The sequence below is a fragment of the Anomaloglossus baeobatrachus genome, chromosome 6 (assembly GCF_048569485.1).
Source record: "Anomaloglossus baeobatrachus isolate aAnoBae1 chromosome 6, aAnoBae1.hap1, whole genome shotgun sequence".
Taxonomy (NCBI): domain Eukaryota; kingdom Metazoa; phylum Chordata; class Amphibia; order Anura; family Aromobatidae; genus Anomaloglossus; species Anomaloglossus baeobatrachus.
The window spans coordinates 150,983,928-151,000,859 of NC_134358.1; the positions used below are offsets into that span (position 1 = coordinate 150,983,928).

General features: G+C 42.8%; 1 protein-coding gene across 2 annotated transcripts in view; it reads left to right on the top strand.

Annotated features, from left to right (window-relative positions):
* The window catches only part of GAREM1 (GRB2 associated regulator of MAPK1 subtype 1), a 172,106-nt gene that overhangs the window by 107,336 nt on the left and 47,838 nt on the right, over window positions 1–16,932 (top strand). For both annotated transcript variants that reach the window (XM_075353320.1, XM_075353319.1), the window contains exon 3: window positions 6,792–6,922. In XM_075353320.1, coding sequence (XP_075209435.1) covers window positions 6,792–6,922 — 131 coding nt within the window. The remainder of the gene's footprint in view (window positions 1–6,791; window positions 6,923–16,932) is intronic.

Below are 16,932 nucleotides of genomic sequence, written 5' to 3' on the forward strand. Positions count from 1 at the left end.
AGCTGCTAATCAGTGGTGCGGCCGGGGTTACATAGCAGGTGACTGGGCGACATGATGCACGTTGGCACTGATTCATCATTGTGTGATTTTTTTTTGTGACTTTTTGCATAGAGTTACAAAAACAGTTTGACAGGAAAAAAGACTATTTTTGAATTTGCACCAAATTCATGAATCACGTGCACCATTTTGAAGAATCTGCTGGAAAAAAACTGTCAACTATTTCCACCACACAAAAAGGAAAGTGACTGTAAAAAAGGCAACAGATGAATCGGGTCCATAATCCTGTAATGATAATCTCCTCCTGATTAAAAACTGATTTTATTGAAACGGCATCACACAGCCCAAAAAGTGACACATCGCTGGAATCAGGCTACCCCTACGTTGCAGTTCTCGGCTTATATGGCGAAAACCAGATGACTAATTTTAATGGTTCCAGTCACTGTGCATAAATGTGCTGCTTCTATTATAGCCAATGCTTCCAGACAGAACCCTCTGCTGTGTCCAGTGCTTTATGAGGACATCCACCTTGTTAACATGTTGCTTCTAAGTAATTTAGAGGCAGGCTGTCCAAATGGAAATGTGTGCCACTGGAATAAGCATCCTAATGTCCTCTTCCTAAAAGCCGTATGTGTCCAGCTGCTATATAACAATATGTCTTCTTCCCACGCAGAACAGATGCAGACTGTCCGCAGCAAATCCCTATAGTGGCCGATATGTCAAGCACTTATCACTCGCCTCAAGCACATGGTTTTCACACTATATAAATGCGTATCATTTAGAAAATGTCCACCATTGTCTTGATGTGATGTTATTTTGTAGTATTAGCAGGTTCTAGGGGATGTCCAGTCACAACTTAGAGGAGTATTATTATCTCCAAGATCCTATCCTGATATGCAATATTAGCACATAATTCCAATTAGAAATGTAGTATAGTGTTGCTGATATAGCCATGTTTCTTACCTCATGTGCAGGGCATTGCAGCTTAGGTATCTATAGTTACTTCCACTCGTATAGTGACAGTTAGTTGCTTGTGGTCATAACCATGGATACCTAAGCTGCAATTCCATGTTCATGATGTATGTAGGGTTACGACCACTCGTATAGTGACAGTTAATTAGTTGCTCGTGGTCGGAACCATGGATACCTGAGCTGCAATGCCCGCACATGAGGTATCTATGGTTACGTCCACTCATATAGTGACAGGTAATTAGTTGCTCATGGTCATAGCCATGGATATGAGTGTGCAACGGCTTGTGAGCTTCTCCTCACTCTCCCTCACCACTTGTACACCCCCCCCCCATATGAAAAAATAAAATACCGCATTTTGGATGTCGATGAGTGCCGCCTGTCTCTACTTTTCTCTGGGTTGATAACCATGGATACCTCAGCTGCAATGCTCTGCACATGAGGTGAGAAATGTAGTATAGTTCTCTTGATTAGCTGTGACACTTACCTCATGTGCAGGGCATTACAGTAGCTTAGATAACAATGGTTACGACCACGAGCATCTAACTAACCGACTTACTGTCAATATATGAGTGGTCGTACTCGTAACCACTGATACCTAAGCTGCAATGCCCTGCACATGAGGTAAGAGACATGACTATATCAGGAGAACTATACTACATTTCTAATTGGAGGCATTTGCTAATATTATTATTGCTACACCTACTACATATTGTGATAGGATATTTGAGATGGGAATACCCCTTTAAGTCCATCTATTCTAGACCCTCCAATCACCATATTTTATATTTTTAGGAAAAATGTCTCCAGAACATAAACATCTACAGTGAAAACAAAGGAAAATAAAAGATGTAAAGTCCATGTGTAAAAGTAAAAAGTAAAGAACTAACTTTTATTGTACTTTATGTTTCCCCAGTGGACGAGCACCTCGACATTTCACGGCAGTGGGATGATGGACACAACATGACTTAGGCTACTTTCACACTTGCGTTGGATGGCTTCCGTTGTTATCCGCAGCCTTGAGGAATTACGGTAACCGTTGCAGGAAACCATTATATTCCTCATAGACTTCTATTAGCTACGGATAGCAACGGATGGTCTTGCGTTGCATCCGCTGCATGACGCAGCGTCGTTATTTTGATGCTGCGTCGGGCGGAGGGAACGCTGCTTGAAACGTTTTTTGAGCAGCGCAATCCGTAGAATTTCACTGCGCATGCTCTCTCTGGCTCCAACCAGAGTAAACATCGGGTTACTAAACAATGCGCTTTCCCTAGTTACCCGATATTTACCCTGGCTACGGGTGCAGGGAGCCCGACACTTTCCTGCTCGCCTCCGCCCCCTCCCGCCCTTCACTCCACGTGTACACACGCACGCACACACTCACACTCACCTGTCCCCAGCCTTGCATTCCTCGCTGCACTGACGTCCTCAGTGCCATGGTCCCGCTCGGCTGCACAAACCCCGCAATCCGCCCCCGCACTCCGCCACCCTCACACATTCTCGGCGGTCGAATGATCAGCTCATCACCCGGCGACCGGCTGCTGTGAGCGATCAGCTGATCACCCGGCGACCGGCTGCTGTGAGCGATCAGCTGATCACCCGGCGACCGGCTGCTGTGAGCGATCAGCTGATTGTTCACAATAGTCTGCCGCCGGTAAAACGAAAGAAGAAGAAAAAAAAATAAATAAATATTCCGTTGTTTTGTACGATCCGTTGCATCCATTGTGCCACTAAATGCAACACATCCGTTGCATGCGTCACACAACGCAATGCAACGGATGCCGTTCAACGCAAGTGTGAAACTAGCCTTACATCTTATTCCATTGATGACTGTGTCCATTCCTATTTGGGGTTATAACACTCCTTACAATTGCATTATTTATAATGACATTCTTTATACTTATTGTCTTTCTATAATATTTATTTCCACGCTCAGGATTGGCAATACAGAGGTCAGAGGAAACCTGTCCTTGGATTTGTCCCACGTGAAATTTCCGGTTGTGGGCAATAAACGTGAAACCAAATAGCAGAGCGGAGATCTGGCAGTGCGCTTGTTTCTCTGGATATTTCTCGGCTTTCACTGTCGGGATGTAGATGGAAGTTAGCGCAGTGAAATATTGGCAGTGCCACTGGCCTCCTGCGCCTACAAATAAAATGCCTCCTCCCACGGGAATTGTTTTGAACTCATTTTACTTCCAAATAGCAACAATTCTCCGCACTGTGCTACACTAATTATTGCAGCACATTCCGGATGTAGAGGAAATCTCATTTTGGGCCCAAGGACAATTTTTCTTAACTCCTTCTACGTTCACCTGGACTTGTTCTCTTGGCAAAATAGACAGTGCCATCAACTTGTGTCATTAGCTGCTTCTAGCCGGGGATGAGTTCATTTCGGTGATCTGATTTAATTTTATTTTTTTCATGATTTTAATGAAAAAAAAACCTACAGATTTAGCTTAAAAAAATGAATGAATTTCCAGTAGGTGAGAACAGATCCACCCCTACAGGGGGCTTTATGGTTCACACAAGTGTTAGGAATTCTATTTTTCTCTTCTACTATAGGAACAGAAAAAATACTAATTCAAGAGGGAAATCGATCCATCACATTGACAGGATTTTCACTATAGTTGTGCCTGTTGGGTTTCCATTTGATGTCCTGGAAATTGTAGCACAGCATACTGCACTTTTCTTTTGGCAAAAATGATTAATCCTGTGACGGAGGCACCTAGTGAAGGCTCCAACGTAGATGTGAGCAAAGCCTTAAATAGCTGTCGGATGAATGCTTGTTTGGCTGATGGCTAGTCCTCCAGACCCCCACTGTACACTCGACAGCTGTGCATGTGGTCCAGGACGCCCTGCTGAAATCAGTCAGTTTGGCCAAAATGAATATAATGTGTAGGGCCATATTTAGTGTCACAAGCATATAGTTTTAACACCCCCATAAACATAAAGCCCGCTTTACACGTTGCAATTTCGCATACGATAGCGTATGCAATTTGCAACTCCCCCATCGTATGTGCGGCACGTTCAATTTGTTGAACGTGCCGCACACACGATTAAACCCCGTCACACGTACTTACCTTCCATACGACCTCGCTGTGGGCGGCGAACGTCCACTTCCTGGAATGGGAGGGACGTTTGGCGTCAAAGCGACGTCACATGGCAGCGGCCAATAGAAGCGGAGGTGGGCGGGACATAAACATCCCGCCCACCTCCTTCCTTCTGCATTATCGGCGGCAGCCGTGCGAGGCAGGTAAGTTCAATGTTCCCAGGGTGTCACACACTGCGATGTGTGCTGCCACAGGAGCATTGAACAACCTCACGTGCAATTCTAGAGAAAGGTACGATGTGTATGTGATGAACGTTTTAACGTTCAATCGCAATCGCACGTACCTGTCACACACTGCAATGTAACTTATAATGCCGGATGTGCGTCACTTACGACGTGACCCCGCCGACACATCGTAAGATACATTGCAGCGTGTAAAGCGGGCTTTAGACTTATATCGACTGAACCCGCTGATATCGACTGATTTGTTCGGCTGTCTAATGTGGTTCAGGGTTCCGGATAATTGATTGTTGGGTGTAAAGGATCCAGCATTATAGATGAGCAAACCCGTGGTTCGGTGTTCGGTCCAAACACAGACTTTACAAAAAAACTAGTTTGGGTGCCTTGCTCGCGGTGCTTGGGTACGCTTGGTGCTCAGCCCAGTGAGAGCTGCTTGCAGTGTTTGATCGACTCACACTGGGGGTAACAACAGCGCGATCGGATGTAGTGTGCACCAAACAAAAAAAATGGTAAAATCCTGCCCAACCGCCAACAGAAGTGCTCTGTTTATAGCTGGATGCATGTGGGTGGAGACCTGAACTGCCCAATTAGTGACTACCATTGCGGTTCAGGTCAAGTCTAGGTCCTAAATCAAACTTTATCTAAAGTCCTGCTGAACCCACCGAACTGAACTTCCACTGGTCTATGCAGCATGTCCAAACTCAAATGGCTGAATATTTTATTTCCCCAGAGATAAGATATGACTGGCTGTGGCTCTTCCATATAGAAAACAGGCACGCTGAGCAGAGCGAGCGTTCCTGTGTATGGGAGAACCCACTAAACAACATCACAACATTGTTTAGCCGACAGACATCTAATGTGTATTGCAGGCTTTCAGTTTCAAGTTGTCTAAAGCTGCCAATTTCCCGACCATCTAATGTGCATTTGGCCTTCTAACTCTTCCCCGATCGATGATGTTGGAGGAGGTAAAGATCTGGTAGTTTGAATTCTACACCTGTTCACACTGGTAATAAGATAAGGTGTGTCTCCCAAAAGAAAACACACAAGTCTTTCTGAATTATATTTTAATGGGTGCACCAGTGCTCCTTCTGTGAATAATTTCATTGTGCCCAAAAAGCAGAGCCTGATCCAACTACAGCCCCTGCTATGTCTTAAGTCTTATTGGCAGATTTATGCCTCTAAAGCCTGCTTTACACCTTACGATATCACATACGATATCGTATGCGATCGTACCTGCCCCCATCGTATGTGCGGCACGTTCAATTTGTTGAACGTGTCGCACAAACGAATAACCCCCCCGTCAGACGTACTTACCCGTCCATACGACCTCGCTGTGGGCGGCGAACATCCACTTCCTGGAGTGGGAGGGACGTTCAGCGTCACATCGACGTCACACGGCAGCCGGCCAATAGAAGCGGAGGGGTGGAGATGAGCGGGACGTAAACATCCCGCCCACCTCCTTCCTTCTGCATTGCCCGCGGGAGCCGCAGGACGCAGGTAAGATCTGTTCAATATTTCCGGGGTGTCACATACTGTGATGTGTCCTACCCCGGGTACGATGAACAACCTGACGTGCAATTTTTAGGAAATTAACGACGTGCATGCGATGAACGTTTTACCGTTCAATCGCAATCGCACGTAGCTGTTACATGCTACAATGTACCTTACGATGCCGGATGTGCGTCACTTACGACGTGACCCCGCCGACACATTGTAAGATACATTGCAGCGTGTAAAGCGCCCTTAAGAGGACAAGAGGACTGATCTTTATTAAGAGATATCCATCTCTCAAAACGTATATTCACTTTGACGTCGACTTCTTAATTTTAAAGAGAGCCTGTCAGTCGATTCATGCTGGCTAAACCACGGGCAGCATGAATCAGACCCTGGCAGCACGATTTTCTGTGAAACCCAGGGGCCTGGACTAGAGAGGAGTCTAGTCCTGCACGTCCCCGGCCGGCGTCCCCCTGCTCCATTCCAGGTGATTGAGAGGAGTCTCAATACTGTGTTTTCTCGAAAACGCTGGAGCGTTTCAGAGATGGATCTACCCTGTTGCGATCATGCAGTCTGATTCATGCAGACTGTGGTTTGTGTTCCCTTTATATAAGACCCAGGATGCTGAGAATTTGTGTATTTGAGCAGACAATCGGTGCAGTGGGCTGTGCCATGGATTATCATGTTTTCAGTAAATACGTATATATCTGGGGCAGGGCTTTTCTAGATGCTGCAATTCAGAAAATTGCATCACAGAGCCATCTGCTTAATGTGCTGTAGATCCGTCAGAGGTCCCTAATCTGTTATTTCCTATAAGCAGCTATTAGGATTGTATTATGTGATAACAGTGCTGTTATGTATACACAGTATTATTTTATGTTCTTTGTGATGCTTTGATGAGAAATGTTCCATTTCACAATGCTGTGCCGTGATTTCAGCAGTAGTTCAGCACAACGGAGTGGAAATCTCATGGAGCATTTCCACTATGACGGATGTCCTACATAAATCTCTTACCACACTTGTATTTATCCTTTATTTTCAGGACAGTTTAAATTACTGGAGCAAGACCGGGATATTAAGGAGCCAGTGCAGTATTTTAACAGTGTGGAGGAGGTGGCTAAAGCTTTTCCTGAGCGGGTCTACGTCATGGAGGAAATAACATTCAACGTCAAGGTAGCCAGGACAAATATTTATCACTGCTGTAATGAAGTGGAGACGACACTTTAGGTCTTGTAATGGGATCTTGTACTGTACTTGCTTTGGTTTGAAAGATCTTTGATGTGACTCACCAGCATGACGGAAAAGAGATTTTCCTTGAATGAAAAAAAAAAGAAAAAACGAAAACTTGATCCGGTAATAGCAACATAAAGATCAGCCGTTCTCCGTAACCCAGAGCAGGGGTGGGCCATTCATTTACCTAAAGGGGACACATGAGACGTTGACTGACGTGGGGGCTGATCCAACAATCAAAATTGGAGGGGTTGTTCCCTTTCAATTACGTTTCTACCTGGCTGCAATATATGATAACACAACAAACCGTTTCTTGTTGATTTATATTAAATTACAGCTGGGGTAGAAACTTAAATGAGATTGAACAACCCCTTTAATTCTGATCATCATTATTATTGTCATAAATTAGTTTTCAAGCGTAAAAAAACCTTTCACCAGATTTTTCTCTATGAGCTGCAGTCACCACCTGTGAACTCTTATACGTATACAGCATTCTAGTATGCTGTATATAAAAGCCCAGGCCGCTCTGTAGAACGTAAAAAATACCTTTATAATACTCACCTAGGGGGCGTTCCGGCCCGATGGGTGTCACTGCTCTCGATCCGGCGCCTCCTGTATCTTGTGCGATCGCCGTCCTCCTGCCCAGCCTCTTGTGCAAGACACGTCCTGCGTCATTCACACAGAGGCCTCCATTGTGCTCCTGCGCATTTGATCTGTTCTGCGCATTTTGATCTGCCCTGCTAAGGGCACAGCAAAATACTGTAATGCGCAGGCACGAGGAAAGGTCAAAGACTGCCCGCGCATACGCACTACAGTACTTTGATCTGCCCTCAGCCGAGCAGATCATAGTGTGCATGGTGGCCTCAGTGTGAATGACACAGGACACGTCATGCATACAGGGCTGGGCAGGAGGACGGTGATCGCACAAGATGGTGGGGGCACCGGACTGAGACCAGCAACAGCCATCGAATTGGACTGCCCCCTTGGTGAGTATTATAAAGGTGTTTTTTATGTTCTACAGAGCGGTCTGGGCTCTTATATACAATATTCTAGCATGCTGTATATAAGGGCTCACTGGTGTTGGGCGCAAGTCATAAGGGAAAAACCTGGTGTAAGATGTCATTTAATCTTGAACAGCACTATGTTTGTTGACTCACTTCTAATACAGTGCCTTGAAAAAGTATTCATACTCTGTATATATTTTTTGTATTACACACACAAATGTAAATATATATTATGTCATATAACAACACAAAGTAGGAAGTATTTGGGAAGTGTAAAGGAAATGATACATGCTTTTCTAAATTTTTTAAAACTATAAATCTGAAAATTGTGATGTGGATTTGTATTTGGCCCCTGTAGTTTGATACCTCTAAGTAAAATTCTGTAACAGACATGAAAATTGCTGTTTATGGATGCTCTCAGTCCAATCTCCCAAAGTTAGAATTATTTTAAAAAGAAGAATGGGCAACAATTTCAACATCCAGCTTCTAGATGCACAAAGCTGGTAAAGACATACCCCAAAAGTAGAGTTGAGCAAATCATCAAAGATCTACCCACGGCTGTTAACCAGTTAAATCCCTCTGATGATCTCTGATTGCGAGGCGCCTATCGTGATAGCGGGGAGCCTATGGGCTGTCATGACACCTAGGGGTCAGCTGATGACCCCTGTGTCTGTCATGACCAGTTTCCTATGAACGCTGGCTGTAAGCCGGTGGTCATATGAAGTCATCATTGCTGCTGTACAAGTGCTGATGCACTGCTCTGTGCAGCACGCTCTATAGGATGATCACAGCTTCAAGAGGACTAGTAAATGCAATAAAAAGTAAGAAAAAAGATTTTAAAATTCTGAAAAAAAAATAAAAAAACAAGTTCAAATCACCAACTTTTTGTCACATTGAAAATAAAGCCATAAAAAAATACTCATATTTGCTATCCTTAAAAACATCAACTTGGGACACAAAAAAATAAACCATCACTTAGCCCCAGATCCGGAAAAATAAAACCCCTCTGGCTCTCGGAAAAAGGCTCCATTTACAAATGTCTGAATTTTTTTCCCACTATTTAAATTGAAAGAATACGATACATGTTCAGTATCTATGTACTTGTACTAAGTTGGAGAGTCATATTGCTTGGTCAGTTTTACCAAACAGTGAACAAGATAAAGAAGAAAAAAAAAAATCGTGAAATTGCACCTTTTTTGCAATTTTACAGCACTTAAAATTTTTTCCCCATTTTCCAGTAAACTGTCTGGTAAAACGAATGGTTTCATTCAAAAGTATAAATCGTCTCGCAAAAAAACAAGTCTTCATATGGCAATATTTATGGAAAAAAAAAAAAAATTAAAACGTTATGTGTCTTGGAAGAAAGTGAAGATAAAATGAAAGCACAAAAATGGAAAATCAGCGAGTTGTGATGGAGTTAAATATTTAGAAAACCACAAATATGTGCAAATAAGTACTAAACACATTTCTAAAGGTGCTATTGACTCAAATTTTTAAATGGACATCAGTAATAACCCATCCAATCCACAAAGGAAAAGAAATCAAACCATAGATGTTCATAAATTAAGTCATGTATAATAGTGAGAAATGGCACAGGGAAAAAGTATTGAACATATGAAGAAAGAGGTACAAAAAGCCATAGGAAATCAGGACACCAACTGAAATCTATAAGTAATCAGAAAGCAATCCTGCCACTTAGTGGAAAAATATCAGTTGGTTCAACTCATGGCCCATTAAAAAGGTGTCTCATTACCAAGTTGCTACACAAGAAACATCTCATAATAGGTAAAACCAGTGAGCTGTCTCAAGACCATCGCAACCTTATTGTTCAAAACTTTCTGATGGCATTGGTTACAGAAGAATTTCTATACTACTGATGGTTCCTGTGAACACTGTTGGGGCCCTAATCTGGAAGTGGAAAGAACATACACCTACGAGCAAATGGGTAATGACATACACTGACAAGCAAAAGGGTGTGTTTTGAAATTTTTACTTTCAGGCTCCATCTCACCATCCACTATAGCTTTAAGCATGAGACTACCTTCATTTTAAAGACAATCATCTTGTCTATATGACATCTTGTCTATATGACAATCATCTTGTCTACATGTGTTACATGCAGCGATATCGCTAGCGATATCACTGGTGAAAGCACACGCCCCCGTCGTTTGTGCGTCACGGGCAAATCGCTGCCCGTTGCGCACAAAATCGTTTGGAGCAGTCACACGCACTTACCTGCCTAGCGACGTCGCTGTGTCCGGCGAACCGCCTCCTTTCTAAGGGGGTGGTTCGTGTGGCGTCACTAAGCGGCCACCCAATAAAAGCGGAGGGGCGGAGATGAGCGGGACATAACATCCCGCCCTCCTCCTTCCTTCCTCATTGCCGGCAGCCGCAGGTAAGCTGTACTTCATCGCTCCCGAGGTGTCACACAGAGCGATGTGTGCTGCCTCGGGAACGACGAATAACCTGCAAGATCAACAATCAACGATTTTTTGAAAAGGAACGACGTGTCAACGATGGACGATAAGGTGAGTATTTTCCATCGTTAACGGTCGTTCCTTGCTGTCACACGCAACAACGTCGCTAACGATGCCGGATGTGCGTCACGGAATCCGTGACCTCGCCGATATATCGTTAGATACGTCGTTGCGTGTAACGGGGCCTTTTCTCATACATAAATTAGACTTGCAACTACTCTGCTCAAAACATTAAAGGGAACACTTAACCAACCGATTATACCTCCAGCTCATCACAAGGTCTATCCATACTAGTGTGACAAACATGGCAGACAAGGTGGCTCATATGCTTCCGAATAGTTAGATCCCAGATGTCAATGCAAGTTTCTTGCAACGCAGGTTATAGAAGACTGGAATGGTGGCCCAAAAAAGGGTGAAGAAGCTTCGACTTTAATTTTGTCATAAGAAGCATCAGCACAAATTTGCTTTTTGAAAAAAAAATTGTTTCAGGACCCAAACTTGACCCCGGACTCTGAACCACATTTAAGTCTAAGGGAACCGAACTTAAGTATTATTAAATGGTACTTGTAAGGGCTAGGGGGCTGAAAAGGAAGCAAAATGGTGATTAAAGCAGGACAATTTTACTTAGAGTTTTTGCATGTCTGTAAAACTGCTTCCGGGTCCGCACATTAAATCTCATGAATGTTTATTGCATCCCCTTAGCACCCTCTGACAGCGCCTGTGATTGGTTGCAGTCAGACTGCCAGCATGCCGGTGTCTGTGATTGGTCACACTAGCCGCCTGGGTCTCAAAGTGGTGTTTAAAATATAAATAATTGGAAAAATGGCAGCTGCGGGCTGCTTTTTTTAGGCTGGGGAGGCCCAATGACCATGGGCCTCCCCAGTATGAGAATACCAACCCCCAGCTTTGTGCATTATCCTGGCTATATCAAAATAGTAGGAACCCCATGAAACTTTTTTTTTTACTTATTTAAATAAATAATTTTTAAAAAGTTATACGGTCCCCCCAATTTTGATACCCAACCAAAATAAAGCTGACTGCTGGGGACTGGTATTCTCAGGATAGGGAGGACCATGTGGTGGACTGGATTGGTCCCCATAATCGCCAGACCTCAACCCAATTGAACACTTGTGGGTAAAGTTGAAGAAAAAGCTGTATACATACCAAAGTGAATCGACCAGTATTCGACAATGGGAACATGTAGTAGAGACCTGGGATTAGATCTGGGCCGAGACATGCTTGAATCTGATCGAAAGTACTCCCAGAAGGATTCGGGCAGTGTTGAAAGCTAAAGATGGATTTACTAAATACTAACATAATAATAAAAATTAAAATTTAGATTTTTAGGATCAAAACAGTAATAATGCAGTGACATGACAAGATTCTGCATAACTAATCATGTGCTAAATAGTTGCAAGTCAAATTTATGTAGCTACGGCGATTGTCTATAAAATTAAGGTAATCTCACACTCACAGTTGTAGTGGATGGTGAGATATGGAGACTGAAATTCAAAAGTTCAAAACATTGTTACTCTTTTCCACATTAGTGTCATTCACCATAAACCGTCCATGACGCAATATTTCAGACAGAGGATCTACCGAAAGACTTGGAATCAGGAAGTGCAATTGTTTCAAAGAAAATAATAATTCAACCTCTATGTTCTGTGTCCACGCACACCACTTTAGAATACATTGCTGAACCAAAAGCGTGTTCAAGTGTATTCTAAAGTTTGCTCAACAGCATTTAGACAAGCCTGTAAAATACTGGGAGAACATAGTCTGGTCACAGGAGACCAAGATTGAACTCTTTGAATGCAATAATGCACACCATATTTGGAGGCCAAAAGGCACTGCATATTTTAACATAGGGCATTAGCAAACTTCATATAACTGAAGGAAGGATGATTGGACAAATGTACCAAGACATTGTTGATAAAAATCTGCTGCCATCTCCCAGGATGATGAGGATGAAACGAGGGTGGACATTTCAGCAAGACAAAATACACAACCAAGTAAACTCACAATTGGTTTCCGAGAAAGAAAATAAATTTGGTAGAGTGGCCCAGCCAATCAATCACCTTACCTAAATCCAAAAGAAAATTAATGGAAGGAAATAAAGATCAGCGCTAATAGAAAGAGCTCAAAAAGCCATCAGGATTTGAAAAGTGTATGTCAATGATGGGCCAAAATCACACCTTAGCAATGCATGTGACTAGTTTCTCCATACAGGACGTGTCTTGAACCCAACATCACTAACTAAGGTTTTTCAATAAACTATTAAATAAATGTCAATAAGCGTGTTCAATACGTTTTCCCCCTGTAATTATAATTTATTCATTTATATAGCACTGTTAATTCCACAGCTCTTTACATACAATGGTAACACTGTCCCCATTGGGGCTCACAATCTAGAGTCCCTATCTGTATGTCTTTGGAGTGTGGGAGGAAACCGGAGACAACCCACGCAAACACGGGGAGAACATACAAACTCCTTGCAGATGGTGTCCTTGGTGGGATTTGAACCCAGGACCCCAGCAAGACTGCAGTGCTAACCACTGAACCACCGTGCCGCCCAATGTAAATTTATGTTCATCTATTGCTTGATTTCTTTGAATTTGGGAATAAGATTGGTTGTTACCAACATCTGGTAAGAAAATGTCAATAGCACATTTAGAAATATATTTACTTAGAAAATTGGTGACATGCCGAAAAGCTGCGTTTTGGATGTATTTTGAATGCAGAATGGATGATTTCTGGATGCTTGCTCTACCATAGACAGAGTGGGAAAGGCATCCAAAAAGCACAAAAGAAGTGACATGGTGTTTTTTAGAACGCATTCATTTTGTCAAAAATTTAGCATGCAAATCGCTGTGTTTTAAAACGCAACGTGCGCATGGCTAAATTCTCATAGACTTTGCTGGGGACACTGAACGCATGCGTTTACGCTGCAATTTAAAACGCTGCGTAAACGCATGACAAAATGCAACGTGCGCACATAATACATGCTGTTTTCACACACAGGCTCTGATTTGTCAAGATGTTTTTGCAGAATTCTGGCATAAAATGCTTGAAAGGTCAAAAGAACTTTGTGTAACTCGCGATTTTGCAACTATTGGCATATACTGTATAAAGCAATTTCAGCCAGCTTTACCAACTTTTTTTTTTTAAAAGTGTACTGAGCTCAGCCTGAACAGTGTGTGGCCAAGAGTCCCTGACAAGGTAATGATAAATTATGCCACGAGAGGCATAAATTACAACAGAAATGTAGCAGACCCACACTAGTGTACCTTTATGGTGGTGATGTATGGTCGTTGGAAGATGTACTAGATTTGCTTAATAGCCACACACCATTTATTCAATTTACAAAAGAAAAATAGGCCAGCTCACCAAGTGCTGCCATAGATGTGGTGATTTTTAAGATCCGCACGGAGACGCCCAGGTGAAGGCTGCGTGCACCACTTGATGTGGAAATTAAAGAAACTCCAGCGATGAGAAAAACCATCCGGTATACAGGATAAAATTTCAAGTTTATTATTATGTTTAAAATTTACATCGTGACATGAGCAAGATACCAACAAAGCTGATTGACCTACACGTTTCAGCAAAGCCTTAAGGAGGCTTTACACGCAACAAAGTCGTTGGGGGTCACAGAATTCGTGACGCACATCCAGCCTCGTTAGCGACGTCGTTGCGTGTGAAACGCACGAACGACCGCTAACGATCAAAATTACTCACCATATCATTGATCGTTGACACGTCGTTCTAATCTCAAATATCGTTGCTGTTGCAGGACGCAGGTTGTTCGTTGTTCCTGCGGCAGCACACATCACTATGTGTGACACCGCAGGAACGAGGAACAACATCGTATTTGCAGCTGCCGGCAGTGAGGAAGGAAGGAGGTCGGCGGGATGTTCCGGCCGCTCATCTCCACCCCTCCGCTTCTATTGGGCGGCCGCTTAGTGATGCCGCTGTGACGCCAAACGAACCGCCCCCTTAGAAAGGAGGCCGTTCGCCGGCCACAGCGACGTCGCTAGGCAGGTATGTGTGACGGGGACTAACGATGTTGTGCGCCATGGGCAGCGATTTGCCCATGACGCACAACCGACAGGGGCGGATGCTTTCACCAGCGACATCGCTAGCAATGTCGCTGTGTGTAAAGTGGCCTTTATTCATGGTTCCTTTATAAATGTGGAGTTTTATCCAGTAATACCAGATGGTTTTTCTGATTGTTGGAGTTTTTAATCTCTTATTCAGTTTAGCTCATTGACTGACACCAAAACACCAGTCTTAATAAATTGGGCACAAAGCTTTTTTGTATTTTGTAAAGTTTTTGTGAAGGAAGTCTAAAACCGTCAAGTAATATTTATTTTTCCCCAGCTCACTTAGGACACCGTAACGCAGCTGGATGTAATGCCTGTGCATTACGGTCTGTTATGATGGATAAGACTATTTTTGTACATGGAATATTTTTCAGAGAAAACATTTCTCTAGCCTCACACTTGGCTGAGTGCTTTTCTTTTTCATTGCTAGCTATTTTTTGTTGTGCACACCGCTTGTAAACCAGGAAGCAAACCACCATGAATAACAACCTTTAACCTGCATGATGGCCATTACATGTCACTCACTAGGTGAGATTCCTGTAGTGATCCATCCAGTTATGTAAGCCGAAATAAAGAATAGTCATAGTGAAAGAATAACAAAGCACAAAGAAATTCAAATGAGTTCTCTAAATAATAAACATTGGATGCCACCAGTTTTGCATCTGACGTCAAGGCTGCTCGGTTGCTGTCACTAAGAATTTCGGAGAACTTTCTTACAGCAAGGTAATCAGGGAACCAAAAAATTCATACTCACTCCTACACAAGTCCAGAACAGACAGCACATGATACACTTCCTATACAGATAGAAACAATACTTGTTAGGTGAACATAGACCATAGTGATGAGATGCTATAAAACAATCTATAGGTATACTATGAACCAAGACCTCTCGTTTCTTCATCTCATTTTGTGGTTGATTTTTAGATGGATAAAATGCATGTGGGAGTATATGAGTTCTGATAAATATATACAGTCCAAAACTTTCGAAATAACGAACCATAATGACATATCTCCGGGTATTAAATTGTATCATTATTGATTACTACAATTTCCCTGGAATCTATTTTGAATTGCAATAACTAGTGATGAGTGGCACCGTGGAAGTTTGGGTTTGGCCAGACTTTAGTTAAAAGTTTGGTCCGAGACCCAAACTTGATCCCGAGCCCCATATTATAAGTCAATGGGTACCCAAACTTTGGTGGTGTAAATGTTTGTTGTAAGCAAAATGGAAGTAAGAGCAAGACAATTGCGGATAAGTAATAAAAAAAAACCAATTACTTGGGTTCCCGCCTATTGTTGATAACCAACTCAGGGAAAGTAGATAACTGCGGGCTACAGCCCTCAGTTGTCAGCTTTACCTTGGCTGATTATCAAAAATAGAGGGGATCCTATGCTGACTTTTTTTATATTAAATTATTTTTAAATAGTTAAAAACAGATGGGGGCTGGTATTATCAGGCTGGAAAAGCCCATGGTAATTTGGCCCTTCCCAATTGCCCTGGTGCGGTAGCAATCTGGTTAATACTTTTGGGGTTGATGTTAGCTGTGAATTGACAGCTGGCATCAAGCCCAGGGCTTAGTAATGGATAGGTGTCTATCAGACACCCACATTGCTAACCCGGTAAGTGTAGAATTAAAAAACAAAAACAAACACACACAGGGGAAAAAATAATTAATTTGAATACACACTCCCACACACTCCTTCGTTCGTTCACCAACTTATTGAATAAAAAAATTCCTTACATTTCCAACGTAATCCAATTGGTGAATAAAAATGCCGCTGCACTCCCTTGTTCATGAGTTTATTAATTGAAAAGAAATCCTGGAAGTTCCAACATAATCCAATAGAGTTATGTCCCACGATGCCCATTAATATTCCTAGGGAGCTTCGGTCTAACAAAGTTCTCAAAACGAGGCTTGATAGGTCACTGCTGGTCAGAAACTGGTGAGAAACTTTTCACGAGCAACTGCACTTGGGAAATCGGGAAGAGCTGGGCAAAGCCCCTGAATTGGTGCATCTAATGGATGCACCACTTCTGGGGCGACTGCAGGTTGCTACTTTTAGGCTGGGAAGGGCCAAATAACCATGGACCTTCCCATTTTGATAATACCAGCCCCCCTCTGTCTGCTTTACTTTCACATGCAGTAAATCTTTTTGATTGGCTCGCTGCAGTCTTTCAACAAATTTTATTAGCGTGTGAACAGTACCTGAACTTCTAAGTCAGACAAGGTTTGAGTTTGAGACCCGGACACCCAGTTTCCGGTACGAACCCTTGAACCTTACTGTTCGGATTCTCTATCCCTAGCAATAATATTTGAATACACTGCAATACTTCTTTAAAGGATTGTCCACTACTTGGACAACCTTTTCTC